Source organism: Terrapene carolina, unplaced genomic scaffold (assembly GCF_002925995.2).
Source record: "Terrapene carolina triunguis isolate 2854851 unplaced genomic scaffold, T_m_triunguis-2.0 Scaffold25, whole genome shotgun sequence".
NCBI lineage: Eukaryota > Metazoa > Chordata > Testudines > Emydidae > Terrapene > Terrapene triunguis.
The window spans coordinates 1,774,626-1,793,134 of NW_020664376.1; the positions used below are offsets into that span (position 1 = coordinate 1,774,626).

The following is an 18,509-nucleotide window of genomic DNA, read 5'->3' on the forward strand; positions in this document are numbered from 1 at the left end:
AGCTTTTTCAGGATATTGGACTTCCTACCTTGATACAGAGAATCATAGTAGTTGAGCCATAGTAGTTGAATTACAGGTGCATAGATTACCGTGGCCACATCTGTCTCTGATGGGATCAGGCATGACCTTCTAGAAGTGGAAGCTTTTTGCCTCCATGATTATTTGGGTATCTAGGTATCTCCAAGGCCTGAGAACCAATGCCTTCAGAGGCTGTTATGGAAGAGAAAAATTCTTCAGAGCACTCCCTTCTTTCCATCAGCATCACCTCAGGCTTGTCTGGGTTCAGCTTCAGCAAAGTGTTCTTTATCCTGATGCTGATGTCAGAGGCACATTTTAGACCCCTGACAGATAGCATTATTTACCCTTTGACATAAAGGAGATGTAGAGCTGCGTGGTGTAAACACCCTGCTAGCACTTCAGCTTGCTAGCTCTCCCGGGTGGTTTTATAGCTATTAAATATGATGTGGGAGAGGATTGGATCCTTGTGAATCACTTTAGTCCATAACAAACACTACAAATCAAGTGCCGGCAATCTTTTATAAAGAGAAGAGTAAAGTTAGGTAAACATAATCCATAGACATTGCTGTATCGGTATCAAAAAGAGTACTATATGTGGACAGTAATTTTACTGTGAGCAGTGGCGGATTAATAATTTTGCCGCCCCTAGGCCGGGAAATAATTGCCGCCCTGGCCCCGCCCCGACTCCGCCCTTTTCCCGCCCACATTCCAACCCCCTCCCCAAATTCCCCGCCCCAACTCCACCCCCTCTCTTCCCCTATTGGATCCCTTCCCCAAATCCCTGCCCCCGACTCCGCCTCTTCCCCCAGCACGTGGCGTTCCCCCTCCTCCCCCCTCCCTCCTGCCCCGTGAAACAGGAGGGGAGAGAAACAGGATGCCGCGGCACGCTTGCAGAAGAGGCGGAGGTGAGCTGGAGCAGGGGAGCGGGGCGCAGAGGGGAGCTTCCGCCCCTGAAAATTTGCCACCCTAGGCCTAGGCCTTGTCGGCCTAGGCAATAATACGGCGCTGACTGTGAGGCATAGGTTTTGTCACCCCACTGATATTTCAAATGCTGCATGCTGCTGCAAAACATTACTCTTCTTTTTGTAGTTAATGTTACCCAAAATTGGACCAGCTAGTAAGCTTAGGGAGGACTAATGACCCACCAGAGTTTGGAAGAAAGCAGCACGTCTATTATACTGATGGGGGGGGGGGTGTCACACTCACACTCTCATACTCATGCTCCCAGGACAGGCACGGCACTGGAGATGTCAGGATCCTTCAAGGTAAGTGTCCCACAGCGCAGTGATGGACGGTGCGATGAAGGTAAGTTTTCCCGATGCACGATGAAATGCAATGTGGCGAACCACTGGCCAGGAGGTCCAGGTGAAGGGCCTTTATGGGAGGTACAAGCTTGTGAGTGCACTTTTGAGCACATGGCCTCTTCCCCTTTTAAGGACCCGCTCCTCATGGCCTGCGACTAGAGATGACTTGGCTGCATTTGGTTGGTCACACTCCACCTTGGACAGTGTCCATGCAGTGTCCATGCATTGGGTGTGTGAGCGCTGCCTAATTAGAGTCCCAGACACCTTGTCAACCTGGGGAGCTCTTCTGATTTTCCAGCTGTTCAAGAAGCCCATTCATCCCACAAGCATTCCAGGAGGCAGGGGGAGGGGGAAAGCCACTTCACAGGTATTCAAAGAGGGAGAGGAGACAAAAGAGGGGGGAAAGTGTAACAAACCTTTTGAGCATACAGGTTATACATAGCATACAGATCACTGCTGCTCCTACAAAACTCCGCCCCTTGATCTATGGTCAATACAGTAGTTGTTGTTGTTGTAGGGCACAGGTGATCTGTTGCAAACAAACCAAACAATCATAACCAGGTGAATATAACTAAAACCATTACAATTGACTAAACACCAGATATAATATAAACACAAATGCAAACAATCACAATTATAATAATTGGGAATACAATAAAACCATCACCATTACAATAATTGGGTTTATTGACAAACAAAATGAGGCCCAAGTTTGATGCTGCAATAGCCATCAAACAATAAAAGTTAACCCTAACCCTTAAATACACACAACAAATAAGATTTGTAGGAGTACCACAGTTGTCATGCAAGGTAAAACTGATTTGGAAGATACACAGTAACAGAGAACTTGGTGATGTTGCTGATACTTAAACTAACATTTAGTTGTACAGGTTATGGGGGCCCATGAGCTACCCTTCAGGGCTTGGGGAAGTAGAACCAGGGTGCATAGAGGAAAGTGGAATTAACAATACAAGAAAATGTAACTAACAATACAAATGTATCAAAAAATCAACAACAAAATTATTATTAGAGAACCTACCAAAAAATAAACCTGATGCATTGGGGACCAAAGTCTTTTGGACAGAGGTGGATGTGATTGATAATTTGGTTGGAGATGGGGGAAGTAGAGAGAGGAAAAGGCATTTACCCTGTCTAGTGTAGAATCCCCTCTCTCTCTGGACCCAATGCTAGAACAGGACACCAACCAGAGACAGACACAGAACATGCAACACAGAACACTGAACACAGACTTTCATGACACTATAACCATGGTATTTCTATAACTCTTCAGCTGGTACCAGCTCTCCTAATGTTCCGGTTCAGAGGCTGAAAGATAGAAGCTTAGAAACAAATTAGCACAGTGCTCCCACAGCGGTAGACCCTGCTCGTTTGAGTTGTCCGCGGTGTATCCATTTTCCCTCTGAGGTCCCATGGCCAGTCAGAGAGGGTCTAGGGTGCTAGTCACGGCTTGGTGAGCTAGCATGGGGGAACTGTGGAATCCCTGGGGAACGTATACTGGGTATTGCGAAAGATAAACACAAATCGGTCTTGGCTCTCTGGAGCCGGGGCAGGGCGAAGAAGCAGTTTGCTAAATCAATTACTGAAAACCACTGTGCCTCGGGCGGAATACTTTCCAACAATGCGGTCATGTCTGCCACTGGAGCCTGCTGTGGCGTGCAAGCATTGATCCGGCCGTAATATATAGTTAGTCGCCAGGTCTTCCCGTCTGCCTTGCGGACCGGCCAGATGGGGGAGTTGAAAGGAGAGGAAGTTAAACAAACCACTCCCTGGTCTATCAGGGCATCCAATATCTCACCCACAGCTTGCTCTGCCTCAGGAGGATACTTGTATTGTTTCTGGGGCGGCACCAGGGGACCTTATCCTGTTCCTTCTTCAACTCATTACATCGGTCCTTGAGTGGCAAGCTGAATCTTTGCCGCCTGCCATTGCCAGCCTGCTTGCCACAGCAGCCAGGCGGCTGCACGATCCAGTCCCACCTTATTGGGACCATATATAAATACATATTTATCCAACATGAGCTCTAGTTCAGGAATTGTACTCCCAGGTGAAACCGCCCCTGGCATCCAGAGGTCTGGCCCTTTCTTTTGGAGCCATTCTAACAACACCCCGAGCGGTGGCGCCGCTCCCCAACGGGGGGTGTATTCTTCCTCGGGCTGCTTCGCCTTTTTCTTCCCCTTGCCTCACAGTGGCATACTTAGCAGCGGCGTCCTTTTCTTCCTGCAGTGGGTTGCTAGCCTTCCACTTTTTCACACAGGCTTGAGCTGGACCCACTCAAGAGACAACGGGGGGCACCAGGGGACCCCTACTCTTGGGTTAAATCCTCCACTAAGCTGCCCACATTCTCCACCAGTAATGTTACCCGAAATTGGGGCAGCTAGTAAGCTTAGGGAGGACTAATGACCCACCAGAGTTTGGCAGAAAGCAGCACGTCTATTATACTGATAGCTAAGCTCAAAAGAAAGGCGGGGGGGGGAGTGTCATACTCACGCTCCCAGGACAGGCACAGCACTGGAGATGTCAGGATCTTTCAAGGTAAGTGTCCCACAGCGCAGCGATGGACGGTGCGATGAAGGTAAGTCTTCCCGATGCACGATGAAATGCAACACGGCGAACCACTGGCAGGAGGTCCAGGCGAAGGGCCTTTACGGGAGGTACAAGCTTGTGAGTGCACTGCTGAGCACATGGCCATTCCCCTTTTAAGGCTCCTCATGGCCTGCGACTAGAGATGACTTGGCCGCGTCTGGTTGGTCACACTCCACCCTGGACAGTGTCCATGCATTGGGCTTGTGATCGCTGCCTAATCAGAGTCCCAGACACCTTGTCAACCTGGGAGCTCTTCTGATCTTCCAGCTGCTCAAGCAGCCCATTCATCCCACAGACATTCCAGGAGGCAGGGGGAGGGGGAAAGCCACTTCACAGGTATTCAAAGAGGGAGAGGAGACAAAGGAGGGGAGAGGGGAAGTGTAACTGACCTTTTGAGCATACAGGTTATACATAGATAGCATAGTCACACAGAGCATACAGATCACAGCTGCTCCTACAACAGTTAACATTGTTTATACCTATGCTGTTTTAAAGTATGTCTTTTGGGGTGTAGTTCAAATGGTGCTTTAAATTCTTCCAAGCCATCCAGGAGTTTTTATTTTTAATTTTTCTGTAAAAGCCTTTTGATTCCCCCCAAAAAGTATTGCCAGTACTAGTCCAAAAATGGAAACATTGTCTTTATTTCTCAGGCAGAGCCACTTCCACATATGAACAACGCACACAAACAGCTTTCACTTCCAATACAAACCAGATTGTGTGGTTTCAGCATATTTTACATCAAGATAATTCATATTACATTAAATATTAATCTGTTCATCCAAGATACTCTATTTGAAAGAATGGATTCTGAACTAAACTGGCATAGGTGAAAGTAAGCCGGTACACCGTACCGGACCAGCTTCCCCTGGCGGCAATTTAAAGGGCCTGAGGTTCCCAGCAGCGGCTGGAGCCCCGAGCCCTTTAAATTGCTGCTAGAGCCCCACTGACGGAACCCCCGAGTAGCAGAGGGGCCGGGACCCCCCAGGGCTCCGGCGGCGATTTAAAGGGCCCAGGGCTCCACTGTGGTAGCAGTGGCCAGAGCCCCGGGCCCTTTAAATCGCACCTGAGCCCCGGGGCTCCCAGCTGCCTCTGCAGCTGATAGCTCTGGCAGTGATTTAAAGGGCCTGGGGCTCTCAGCCGCCACTACTGCAGCCAGAGCCTGGGGCCCTTTAAATCTTGATTCAAAGGGCCTGGGGCTCTAAAGGTCCTGTCACCTTCCGGTTGAGGCCCCACCCCTTCCGGTCGAGGCCCCGCCCCTGCTCAGGACTCCGGCATACCAGTAAGTCCTTTAAGTTACTTTCACCCCTGGAAACTGGCCACTTTCTTCAAATTACAGTAACAGTTCATATAAGCCTCAATTTTCATCCAGGCTACATACATGGGGACAGAGAGAGAATTTTAAGGCTTAAGGCCTTGATCCTGTAAATTGATAACATCTGGGCAGACTGCTGCTGCTGTCGATTGATATTGACTTCAGCCAGTGAGGCTGTGCATGGAAGCAACAGTTGGCCAGCAAGCAGCCAATTGCAGGACTAGGGCCTAAATCCTTATTGACCATTACAGCTGGTGAAAAAAATCAAAACTTCCTTTGACAAACAGTGGCTTTTTGACTTTGTGTGAGAAATTTTTTCATCCATATTTTTCAGTTTTGAATTGAAAAACCCAAACCCCAATTTTTCCAGGTCTAGGTATTCCCCCCCCTTTTCTGCCTCCTTTCACCCCGCACCTGCCACTGAAACAGGAGAAAGAAAAGGGGAATGGGGAGGGAAAGGCAGGGGAGGGGCACTGAAAAAAGAAAAATGTAAGAATTTCAGGGGGGGGAGTATTAAAAATACCAGAGGCAAATGTTTCCTTGGTTTTGAAATGTTTTGTGCAAAATATTTACCATTTGTCTACCCACTCTACTGAGGATTTAATTTTTCACTCAATGTTTTATGTTAACCACTATTCAGTGATCCATTGATATCATATGGGGATAATCAGTTTCCTGTAACTGCTTGGTTGGATGTTAGTCCCCTATCTTGTGTGTGTGTTTCCAAAGTTTCTGCTTTTCTATTAAGAAATGATATGTATACATTTAAATGCAATTTCTGTGTGCAGGTATTACCACTGTATTGACCATGACAACATTGAGTACCATTGCAAGAAAGTCTTTACCCCGTGTCTCCTACGTCACTGCCATGGATCTGTTTGTGACTGTATGCTTTTTATTTGTCTTTGCTGCTCTGATGGAGTATGCAACCCTCAACTACTACTCAAGCTGCAAGAAGCCAAACTGTACCAAGAAGAAAAAGTCGGTAAGATGTGGTCACCTAAGATTACTAATGAAGGGCATAGCGCATAATAGTGAGAGGGAATCTTTCACACAGCCAGTCATGGCAATGGTCCCTCCATATGCTTTTGCAAAATAACACCCCAACCCCACCCTGCCTAGACCCTCCCCAATTCTTGATCAATTCCAGCAAGAAGGTGGGAAAGTAGTTGCTGTAGGCATCAAGCGAGTTGCTGCCAAATGCAATACATTCCACAGCAGCAGTCTTTCCTTCTATTCCTTTCCCTGCCTTTCAGCTGTGCAGGTGAATGGAAAGGAAAGTGGCTCCCCCACTGAAAATAAATCTAGAGGTACTTAAGTAGCACAGATTCCTTGTCCAGCCCCAGTTGCAAGGATTTTTGAATAAGGCCTTAAGGAGTGAAAGTGGGGAAAGAGGGAGACAGGCCCCCGAGCTGAGGGAATGAGGAGCTGAGGGGGTGCAGCAGAGGTGTCTAGAACAGAAGGTGAGGGGTGAATGGGGGGTGGTGGGTTGGGGCACATCGCAGGAAGAGCAGAGAATGACAAGTTGCAGTAAGGATGAATGGTGGGTGAGTACATATGTATGGGAGTGCAGAAAGTGAAGAGTGGGGCTTCAGAAAATGAATAGGGTGTGTGTCTGAATGTACAGAGGGTGGAGAGAGTGAAAGGTGGATGTGTACCCAGTTGGGCGTGACAGAGAGAGAGTAAGTGGTGGCTATGAAGAATGTGAGCATCAGTGTTGCATGGAGATGGTGCTGAAGTGAACATGAGTGGAGGCAGAAGTGATATCCCTGTGTATGAATTGCAGAATCTATTAACAAACCAATTTATCATGAACTTTTCATTGCATCACCTGCCCCCTCAAAAGAAATCATCTCCCCGGGATTTATTTAACCCCAACCTGCCACAGAAATGATTCCTTCTTCCTCTTCTCTCCCCCCAGTCTGAAATTCCCACCAAGAAATTGTACCTGTACATGGCCCAGGCCAGACAAAGTTCAGTCCTGCACCTTTAACAGCTTTTCCATATACATAAAAACACCAGTTATGAAGTCTGTTATCTGATGGCTCTTCATGTCTAGAAAAGTTGATTCCCAGGTCCCTACCACTCCAGTGGGAACCCACACTTGTTCCTAACTCTATAAGCAAATGAGATAGTAAACTTTAAAGTGGTCATTTTTAGGTTCAAAAAACAGCTTTAGGTCATTTTTAGAGTGTATGTTTCCCTCTGAGCCCAGTACAATTGGACTCATGGCAGCAAAGGCACCTGCCAGAGGGACATAAAAATAATCCCCTCCAAAAAGTCTAAAATAAACTGTTCTTAAATATTTTCCCAGGAGAATGTTGTTGTTCACTTTATGAGACATTACGGTGAAGTGAAGTGCAAATTCAGAAGGCAAGAGATAAAAGAGAGAACTAGAGAAGAGGAAACTGAGGGATTAGAAGTAGCTCACCCACTGAAAATGTTTAGTGGAAAATAGGAGTCAGAAAGGTTGAGGGAAATTTTGTTTTTCCAGGCTGGAGGAAGGAAACATGTTCATTTGAAATAAAAGAGGTGAAGCATTAGAGGAGATAGGTTGAGAAGAATGGAATTAAAGAGAGCTCAAGGGAAAAGAGGAAGAAGGAAGGAAAAGACAAGATTCAGCAAATAAGTCATGAAGTGGAAAGAGAATAAAAGAAAGGAATAATGGGGGAAGATGAGTACAAGCTAGAATAATAGATAGCCAAGAGCCAATTCAGTGAAAATTCCATTAAACTTCTAAAACAGTCCTTATAAATGTATGGGGTATATGAAAGGCAACATGAGAAGAGTGCTACTGAAAGGAATTCTATAGCATGCTAGAAGTGAGCTGGCTTTGAGAAAATGGAAAAGATAATGGTGTGGAAAGTCTGAATGCAGAAAATATGGCAGTTATGAGAAGGACACGTTTAAGGAGTATATGTCAAGATGAGGAAATAATGCTAATGCTAGGGAGATGTCTTGACTGAAAATATGGCAGTTTGCTAAGTGACATGAGACTGAAGGCCGGCTTTGTTATTATTTACTAAATAAATGAAGTCAATGGGTGAAGAAGAATTCTGGGTGGATGAAAGTTTCTGTGGGAGTTTCATGCCTTTGTTAAGAGATATTTTAAGAAACGTTATTAAAAACCAGATGAATATAAAACAGTAAAGATTTTTTTTCTTCTGAATGATTCTCTTATCTTTATTTGAGCTACCTGATGTCAGTTTTGGTCACATGATGGTGAGTACACTATTTTATTCAATAGCAACAAATGGATGCATGCACATATTGTTGACATCAGTTTGAAATTATTCATGAAAGATGCTGCAATGTAAGGTCATGCTTGAGCCTGACTGTGAATGTTCTTCTTCTTTTTTGGTAAAAGGTCAGTTTATTTTCTGGCTTTGGGAGAGGAACATAAATGCCTCTGGCTATAAGCTCTTTCCAAACGATCTAGGATGGCCAAATGTGCCATCTCCTGCTGCCCTAGTCTTACCCATGCAACTTTGCATGTCTGCTTTATAAAGTAATATATGGAAACTGTGAATACAAATTATATCATGAAGTTAAACTAACAAAAATGAAAAAAACAAAGAATGTACAGTTCTCATAGAAACTAACTATCATGGGACATATATTCATGACTATCAAACTGTTAAATAGATTTTGCATTCAAATTTCCCCCTCCTTTTTTGATCTTTTGTTTTTGTTCTGTTTTTGGAAAGTTACTCTTCCTCCTGGAGAACTTTGTACATCCCATGCCTGAAATTATTTTGTTCAGCCATTTTTGAATGATTGAGTCTGAATAATTAAGGAGTGTTTGGAGCAGAAGACTGGACTCTGGGTCTCTCACTGGAATAGAGTCATTCTCACTATTGTGCATGTTCTCACTCTCTGTGTCTGGCCCAATGATGTTAAGTATTTATCCACAGTAGAACAGCTTCATCAGGAGAATTTGTGGCACACCCCCTCCCCATCAACATATCTCATAGCTCAGTGGTTTGGCATATTCCTGAGAGGTAGGAGACCCCTCTTCAAATCCTTCCCCCCTCTGGCAGAGGAGGGAATTGAATGTGGGTCTCCCAGATGCATGGTTTAATCACTGGGCTAAGAGTTATAAGGTGGGCATCACCTCTCATCCTTCCTTTGCCCTGTTTTGTGTAGAGTGAGGTAAACACCTACCTCATTCTCACAAGAAATGACTCAATTGCCTAAGCTGCCTGACTCCAGGAGAGGGGTTGCTGTTCATGGATCCCTAGCAGAGATAGGTGCCTCCCTGCAGCCTGAACTTAAGCATCTATCACCATGAGAGAGGTGGGGTTTAGAACACACCCCTTTCATCCACATCTCTCATTGGCTAGCTCCGGGAGCTCCTCACCTCATGTGCTGGCATTTGTGGATCACATTGTTAGGTGCATAGCTCTCCCTTTTCATTGTATACGGAGCATGAGCACTTAACTCAGTCTTTGTGGATCACAGTTTGTTCTTGTGATTTTCTAGGCACCTACAAGCTAGGCATTGTGATACGGAGTGTTGTAATGCGTAACATCCTTTGGATCCAGGCCAAAGTGATAGTTTGCAAGCTGATAAAGCTGCAGTCAAATGTTATGATAGTGTTTTAGTAGCACAGTATTTAATGCAGAGCTAAAATAGATTTCCTGTGATACCATGTTGTATCATATTATTATTGTTATAGACATTGATATGCATGGTGGTGTGACGACAACAAGGTCCTATGCCAAGGAACTTTCATTCTTAATGAGATGGGTTAATATTAAAGATTAATAAATCCAAAGAGGTTGTGGGCAGGCAAAAGGGGGAGATGAAAGAAAAAGGAAGGAGAAACTGTACAATTTACTTATTTCATGTATACCTTGGGAATTTTGGCATGTGCTTTTGGGGCCTGATCCAAAGATCAAAGAGGTCAATGAGAGTATTTCCATTGATTTCAGTAGAAGAGATGAGATTTGCAGAGATTTGATGCTTAGGAAAAAGGAGGTTGTTACAAGAGAGGGCTGTATGAAAATAAAATGGCATGACAGTGGAGAAGTTAAAGTGTTAAGGAGAGAATGGGTAGAAGGCAGGATAGAAAAAAGATGAGCCCTACCATGTAGGTAGCGGTAGAGAGATAGAGCCTTGAAGATTTTTGACTATTATTATTATAAAGAGAGTTAAAATATGTTTGCATCCTGTGATGTTAATTTGAAGTCTGTGCTGATAACACTTTTCTTCTCTAGTCATTCTCAGCTGACTTTTTCATTTTTTGGGATTATTCTCACTCGTGATAAGCATAGGTGGCATTAATGCAGCTTTATTTGCTGATAAGGATGAGATTGCCCCATAAAATAACTGATGTGCCCATATGCCTGCTCTAATTATAGTTTTGACACCATTCTTAATTGTAACTTTAGAAAGAGGTGATTTTGATGATCATGTTGTGATATACTGGTAGTTTAAACACACACTTTAAATATGAAAATTAGATGGATAATAGGCCTTGAAACATCTGTGAAGAATACACACCCAGAATTAATTTAACTGGTGACTGTATATCAAAATTACTCTATGGAAACCTATTTGCAAAGGCAGTGACATTGATCCTAAATCCAAAAGTGTCAGTTGCGCATGCTCAACACATCTCTAGAATCTATCACAATCCAAGGCAGCTTTTCAAATGTTTTCTCTTTTTTTTCCTTCTCCCCAGAACTATTCTGTACTTGATATAAGACCGCCGCCTACAGTCATCACATTGAACAATGCCATGTACTGGCAAGAATTTGAAGACACTTGTGTCTATGAGTGTCTGGATGGGAAAGACTGCCAGAGCTTTTTCTGCTGTTATGAAGAATGTAAATCTGGCTCATGGAGGAGAGGACGGATTCACATAGACATCTTAGAACTGGACTCCTATTCCAGGGTCTTTTTTCCAACATCGTTCCTGCTGTTTAACCTGGTCTACTGGGTTGGATACCTCTATCTTTAAGTGTTGCCGGTAGTGGTGAAGACTGCTGTGTTTTCACACTTCTTGGGATAGTGAACATGAAAAAGTGAAGGAGGACATGGTCAGTTTCATCTCAAATTATAGAGGCCACGTTACCTTTTATCATCACAGAAATCAATGAAGGATTTTAATATGTAGTTGCCTGAAAAAGAAAAACCTTGAAGAATTCCCCTGACTGCTATTCATTTGAAATACAAGATTCTTACTAAATTCAGCTGAATTTGTAGTGTAAGCAATGTTTATTAATAATTCTAATATAATGGAACCTTTACTGTTCTCCCTTGGCATTGAAAGCTAGACAGCATTCAAGCAAGAAACAGAGGTCAAACATTTGATATGGGTTCTTCATTCTTATGTCCCTTTCAAAGTTTCTCCTATTCCCTGGGGCTCAAAGCAACACCCACTGGTGCTGGTTAGCCATGATGCAACTAGAGATGTCTAAATCCAGACCAACCCAAGCCACCTTCTTTTATTGAGACCTATTCCACAGTTGCTGGGAGATCTTGTCTTGGTTGTCTCTTTGCATGGGAGAAATCACCATAAAATAAAGACAGTTGCTCTGGTCCCATCAAGCCATGTAAGGTCTCTTCTGCTGCAAAGCTATGGGATTCATAGGCTTAGCCCCCTTCCTGCACACATTAATTTTAATTTGAGGTGAAAAAGCTGATTTACAAGAATGCTCAGAGTTTGATAAAGTCAAAGACGTTGCCTATATCTGAAGTAGCTGCAAGTATTATTTGTAGAGCATTTCAGAGCTTTTTTAAAAAAAATAACTGATCAAACATAGCAGGATGGTACATGATTTCTGGAATAGATTTACTTGCAACTGGACAAGACTTCTGCTTGTTTGTGATATTGTAGCAGACTATAGTTGATAGGACATATGTAAGATTCACTACTTAATAGCACTAGGGGTATGTGATTTTCTGCAGATTGCAATTTAATGCAAAGTTCACCCATGCATTTTTCTTCCCCTCCCTTCCCCCTTTAAGTGTTTTTACAGAGTGGAGAAAAATAAAGGTATTCTGTTCCTATAGAGCTAAATCTTGAAGTCCTTAATTACAGAAGATTCCCGTTGAAGTCAATGGGAGTCTTGTCTGAGTTAAGGACTGAAAAATTTTGACCTATATAGTTCAGTATAGGAGTTTGCGTGCGTCAACATTGGATTTAAATCAAAACAGATATTGGATACAGAAAAGACTAGGGGATTTTTTTTTAAACAACCAAATAGATTTTAACTTGGAAAAGCATTTTGTATTTTTGGAACATGTTTCACAAATTAAATTATTGAGAATTGTCCATTTTGCAACATTTTCAATATTTCTAGAGTGTTAAGAAACTCTTACTTTTCAGCAAACCCTCGGTAAATATTATTAAGCCAACAGAACTCACATTCTCTACCAAATAGCAATGAATTTTCAGTGCTCTTTGGTTGAAAAATAGCCACATAAAGTAATAAGAGTGTGTTAGATTGTTAGATTAAAATGTGAGTCTCGCCCATGTATATTTGAAAATAATGTACAGTACATATAATTGAAGAGCAATTCCTCCTGTCCTCAAATGGAAACAAAGGTAAAATCCCACAAACATACAAGGACTAATACCATGGTAATTACAAGGAACAGTAATTTAGTCATGTTCTTGGAAACACCAATGAATCTCAGTGCTGCTGCTCTCTCTTTTCAGAGTGTTTTTAATTAAACAAATAGCTCACAAGACACCTAAAAGTAGCTTTTCAAAATAGTATTTCTGGTATCATAAAAATATGGCCAAGTCAAATGATAACAGAAAAAGGAAGCTGGATCTAGAAAAATCCTTGCATGTTTGGCTGCTGTGAAGCAGAAGTACTGAAAAAGTATTCCTCTCCTTTGGAGAGAAAACAAAATGTTTTTTTGGCCAGATTAGGACCTCATATTAGTGAAGTCTATCCTACCCATCTTCTGCAATAAACTAAAACAAACACTCATCTGCCCCAAAATATCAACACATATTTGTAATGATACCCCATTTCCTTTGTAGCTCACTATTACTCTGTAAACCTTCTGTGTTTATGTTTCATTGTGGATTCCCTGCCTTGGCTTGGAGTTATCGTCTGGGTGGTAGACTTATGAAGCGAGATAAAGCTAAATATTCAGGACTAAAAACAAGTGAGTTGATGCTCTGATAAGAGCCACCCGTTATAACTCTAAATAAGGAAACAGATCCGTTTATCTTCTTGGGCACTGATCCTGGAAACCCTCTGCACACGGAACACCAATTGACTTCATTGGGAGTGTTCTAGACAAAGAGGGCTGCTTGCATCGTTAGACCATTGATTCATAAAGTGTTGTTTATTAAGTAATTATACATGTAGATGAGCTCCCTTAGAGTGTCTGTGGAAATGGAATATTCCATTTTTAGACTATATGCACATACTGTGGTTGCGCTTCTACTCATTATCTTGATAATACTCAGTCCTGCCTTGAGTGCAGGGGACTGAACTAGAAGACCTCTTGAGGTCCCTTCCCGTCCCATGCTTCTATGATTGCTCCCCAACTCAGCAAAAAGCACACAGTACCCTCAGGTCCTTCCTTGGAAGATGAATTCTACTAGAAGGCTGATTATATTGCCTCTGTTTTATGAGTAGCGACACAAACAGATGTTGAGAACATTAAAAACCTGGCTCTTCACCATCCTGTGCAATAGCAAAGCCCCAGACCAAAATTCAGCCTCTGTATAACTAAAGGTGCACTTCAGTTGTTATACTTGGACAACTGCAAACCCCACCCCATGTATGTCTCCACACACCCATCTCTCTCCCAGTTCAGTGTGATTGCGGCAAAATAACCCCTGCCACAAATTTCTGTTTATCTTCCTTAGCTTTATAGAAGTGCAGTTTCACAGCAAGAGCTCCAGTACTGATGTACTGAGACGAGTCACATAATTCCAATATACACTGAACAGAAGCTTGCAGTTGCAACCTTCACTTGCTACTGCTCTTATCTATTGACAGCTGTGTGAAATATGTTCCTCTTTTACTGGGCTATGCTGCTGTCTCTAATTTTGGTCATTTGAGCTTCAGTGCAGTAAACTGTATATAAGGTAGGCAGCTGTGAGACACTAGGTTCTGGAGTGTGTTTTTATAGTCATTGCCCCTGGAACTGTTGCTAGCTTCCATGGCTTTCTGTGTCTGCTTCACTGCTTAATATTCTGGTGGCAGTTAAGCCACTGTTAGACTGAGGCAAGATCGGTCTATTGGGCTCGGCATAATTCAAAATACAATTATTTGCATCATCTCTTTGTCCTACCTATATCCCCAGAGAAAATGGTCCTGCATATGAAATCTGTGTGCTAAACCCTTTTGATGCACTAAGGAATATCCATACCCATGTTAACGTGATATGAAAATCATATATCACCCATGGTTTGTTTGGCTCTTTTATGAGCAAGTAAGTAGCTCAACACTCTTCTGGAGTGTCACAACCCAAATTTAACAATCTACTTTTTAATACTTGAGAACATTCTATTCCTAATGAGCTTTGTTGCAGGCATTAAGACAAAAAGACTTATCCATGTCTTGGTTGTGCAAAAATCTGAAAAGCAAGAGAGTTAATGGTATTGATTCACACTTACCCAGTTTCAGTCTTAGTGATAACATTTATGTTACCATACTGAATAAAAAGGTTTTAAATATGACTGGCCAGTAAAAGCAATTCATATACATTTCTATGAAAATGAAAATCAATAGACAACCTTTGTTGTTTTAACTTGAGATAGCTTGTTGAAGTAACAGCCAAGGTCCCTTGTCCTTTTGCTTCATTACCCAGTGAGATAATACATTTAACACACCAAGAAGAAGAATGTGCAATAATAAAACCTTTCATTTACTGTAGATTTATTTCAATCAGGAGTTGAGAAGTGTTTTATTGCATTAAGGAGAGCGCTTTTAGTGCACTTGGAACTTTATAAAAACACTCTGCTTGATACAAAAGCTATCACTTCTCAGTTATTCCGACCTTGAATCCTAATGTACAGCAAGCTCCTTGGTTTTGGTTTCCTCTGTAAAAAAAGAGCTATATTCTATACATTCTTCCAGACAAGTTTATTTTACCCTGGGAACACATAGCAGTAATGTGCAGCTGGTGCCTTTGATTACAAAGCTACATTAATACATCAATATAAATATGGCAGTAGATTAATAGCGACTGAAATACCTAAAGCACATTAAAGATGAAAGAGGCTAGGACTTTTCAGCTTGGAAAAGAGGAGACTAAGGGGGGATATGATAGAGATATATAAAATCATGAGTGATGTGGAGAAAGTGAATAAGGAAAAGTTATTTACTTGTTCCCATAATATAAGAACTAGGGGCCACCAAATGAAATTAATGGACAGCAGGTTTAAAACAAATAAAAGGAAGTTCTTCTTCACACAGCACACAGTTAACCTGTGGAACTCCTTACCTGAGGAGGTTGTGAAGGCTAGGACTATAACAGGGTTTAAAAGAGAACTAGATAAATTCATGGAGGTTAAGTCCATTAATGGCTATTAGCCAGGATGGGTAAGGAATAGTGTCCCTGGCCTCTGTTTGTCAGAGAGTGGAGATGGATGGCAGGAGAGAGATCACTTGATCATTACCTGTTAGGTTCACTCCCTCTGGGGCACTTGGCATTGGCCACTGTCAGTAGACAGGATACTGGGCTGGATGGACCTTTGGTCTGACCCAGTATGGCCATTCTTATGTTCTTAACCCTTTCTCCCATCCCTCCACAGGAGGTAGGTTGGATCAATAAAGATTACCTGAAATTATACTAGGAAGCATCCAGCAGTACAAAGGTGGTGAGGCATGGAGGTAAAAGAAAAATAGACAAATGTATTCTTGACTGCTGTACATTTCTTGACTCTGTCTCACTCACTTTACTTCATACTCTCTTCCCTCCAGCTCAGAACAAAAAAAAAATCCCACCTCACAGCAAGTAGGATAACTGGCCTATTTTGTGTTCTTCAAAAGTAGCAGCAGCAGGAAACGCATGCAACTAGCTAGCATAAAGTTGTATTTTGGGGAGAGGAAGTATCCGTGCAAATATTATACCAAATAACACATCTATCTTAATTATTTATGTGCACCCCGGCCCCAATCACAGTAATAGCTGAGCACCTCACAGTCTTTAATGTGTGAGTTAGGGAAATACTATTATTTGCATTTTATAGATGAGGAACTGAAATACTAAGTGACTTGCCCAGGGAATTGAAACCCAGGTCTCCCGAGTCCCATGCTCCATCCCTAACTGCTGGCCTATTCATCCTCTTGAGGGACTTTGTCTTTATATCTTGAAGTACATTTCATCAAACTCATTGCCCCCCTCATCCTCTGCATTGTCAAATGACTCTGTCTGTACCACTAATATCAAAGTCTTCTGAGTTACTGTCACCAGGCCTCAGTGGGTCACAGCTGAGAATACCAGATTCACAACAAACAGTTGAGAAATGGGGCAGGCACACCCCACACTTTTGGTTATTCTACCATAGATATACCAAGCCAGTAACAAAGGTAAACTTCTGTCTCACCACACTGGTTAGTAAGAAGTCAAAAAATACAGTCTTCTTAGGCATCCAAATTCTTATTTCACCACCCAGACACTAGACTTTGTGATGAGTGGTTAGTGAAAATCAGTTTAATCAAACAAAGGGTTCTTTTGAGCTCAAGAAACCAGCTACATAGCCAGGTCAAGATATAACTCAGATCTTACTCAATAATCACACTGTTGCCAATCTTTTAATAGCTAAAATCTAAAAGTTTATTTTAAGAGAAAAGAAATAGAGAGTTAAATCCATCAGTTTCAAACATGATACAAGAACTTTGCAATGATTATATGTATATGATTTTCTTAACCATTTTAATGGCTAGTTTAGAAAAAGTCTCTCTAGATATTACCCAAACAACTTGGGGGTCATCTATCCTTGTTTGAGCTTCCTTATTAGAAATCCAGTCCAGAGAAATGAAGCAGGAAATGAAGACAAAATGGAACTTTTTCCAGGATCTTCTATACCCTCTCCCATGCAGATGGAATTTTGCTGTCCCAAACAAAGGCCCCAGCAGAGTTTGTGGAAAAGTATAGGCACAAGATGGAATCCAGGGTCACCTGAGCAAGTCACATGCCCTTACATGCTTTGATGACTCGCAGGAGCAGCCATTACCCATATTTTGGCTACTGCATCCAGCAGAAGACTCACAGGGCAGGGAAAAGCTTCTTCAGTGGCCCATTGTGAGCATTACATGTTCTTTAATGGGCCATCATCTTGAATAGTTCATTCACAATGTGTTGGCCAGACTGGATTTAAATTACCTAATGGGTGTTACCCAGGAATACAGAACATATGTAGAATGCCAGTACCTAATCAATATTTATAACTTCAGATACAAAAATGATACATGCATATAAACAGGATATTCATATTCAGCAAATCGTGACTTTTGTGTTGACACCTTACATGATATACTTTGTACAATATTTGTTGCAATTGTCTAACAGTGGTAATTTTAACTCATATCTCAATCATACAACATCACAATTACTACACACCTTACAGTGGGATCCGGTGGAGAGCACAAAAAAAGATCAGGTCATAGCTAGCTTCTTCACTCTGCATACATTAAAGAGTTCCCCCAACAACTAGCATTACAGAAATATTTTTCTTCTGCCAACAAAGTAGAATTCTTGGGTTTGCCTCGACAATCCTGTCTTAGTGAGAAAAGGCTGCAGTATTCATAATGTTATATTACTTTCAGAAACTGTGCAAGCACAAAACCAGTTATTTTTCATTTAATTTATTGCCTATGGCAAAGTCTACATGCCTGTTACAGTGCCTTTTGCATTTCTTGATATTTCAGGATATATGGACATCCTTGCAGCTGGGAAGATGGACAGTAACATGGCCTTCAGCATTCCATCCGTGAGAAATATTCCCGGAGCATTATAGTATACGTTGTGTATTTTAACATGCTTTGACATGTGTCTCAAGCAGTTTTGCTAACTCGTCATCTTTCTTTTTCAAGTATTACACAGATTCCTGAATCTTTAAACAGTGTCGAAACTTCAGTAGTGTTTCAACCAATCAAACAGCCTCCTTTCTTCATAATTTCAGATTCATTTAGCATTCTTTCCTCCTCTAGGAGGTGCAGTTATGAAATAAGAGCCACACCACCTCAGAACTCATGTTTATCTCATCACTGCTGACTTCCCAAATGGCCAGTTCAAATGGGCAGAGGATGAACAATAAATTAGGAATACGTTTCCAAAGGAGGAAG

At 42.1% G+C, this 18,509-nt stretch overlaps 1 protein-coding gene across 1 annotated transcript in view; it reads left to right on the forward strand.

The window, feature by feature from the left end:
- The window catches only part of LOC113406292 (gamma-aminobutyric acid receptor subunit gamma-3-like), a 515,367-nt gene extending 504,053 nt beyond the window's left edge, over positions 1-11,314 (forward strand). Inside the window, exons 8-9 of the mRNA XM_026650329.1 lie at positions 6,027-6,223; positions 10,865-11,314. Coding sequence (XP_026506114.1) covers positions 6,027-6,223; positions 10,865-11,203 — 536 coding nt within the window. The 3' untranslated portion in view covers positions 11,204-11,314. The remainder of the gene's footprint in view (positions 1-6,026; positions 6,224-10,864) is intronic.
- The last annotated feature ends 7,195 nt before the right edge of the window (positions 11,315-18,509 follow it).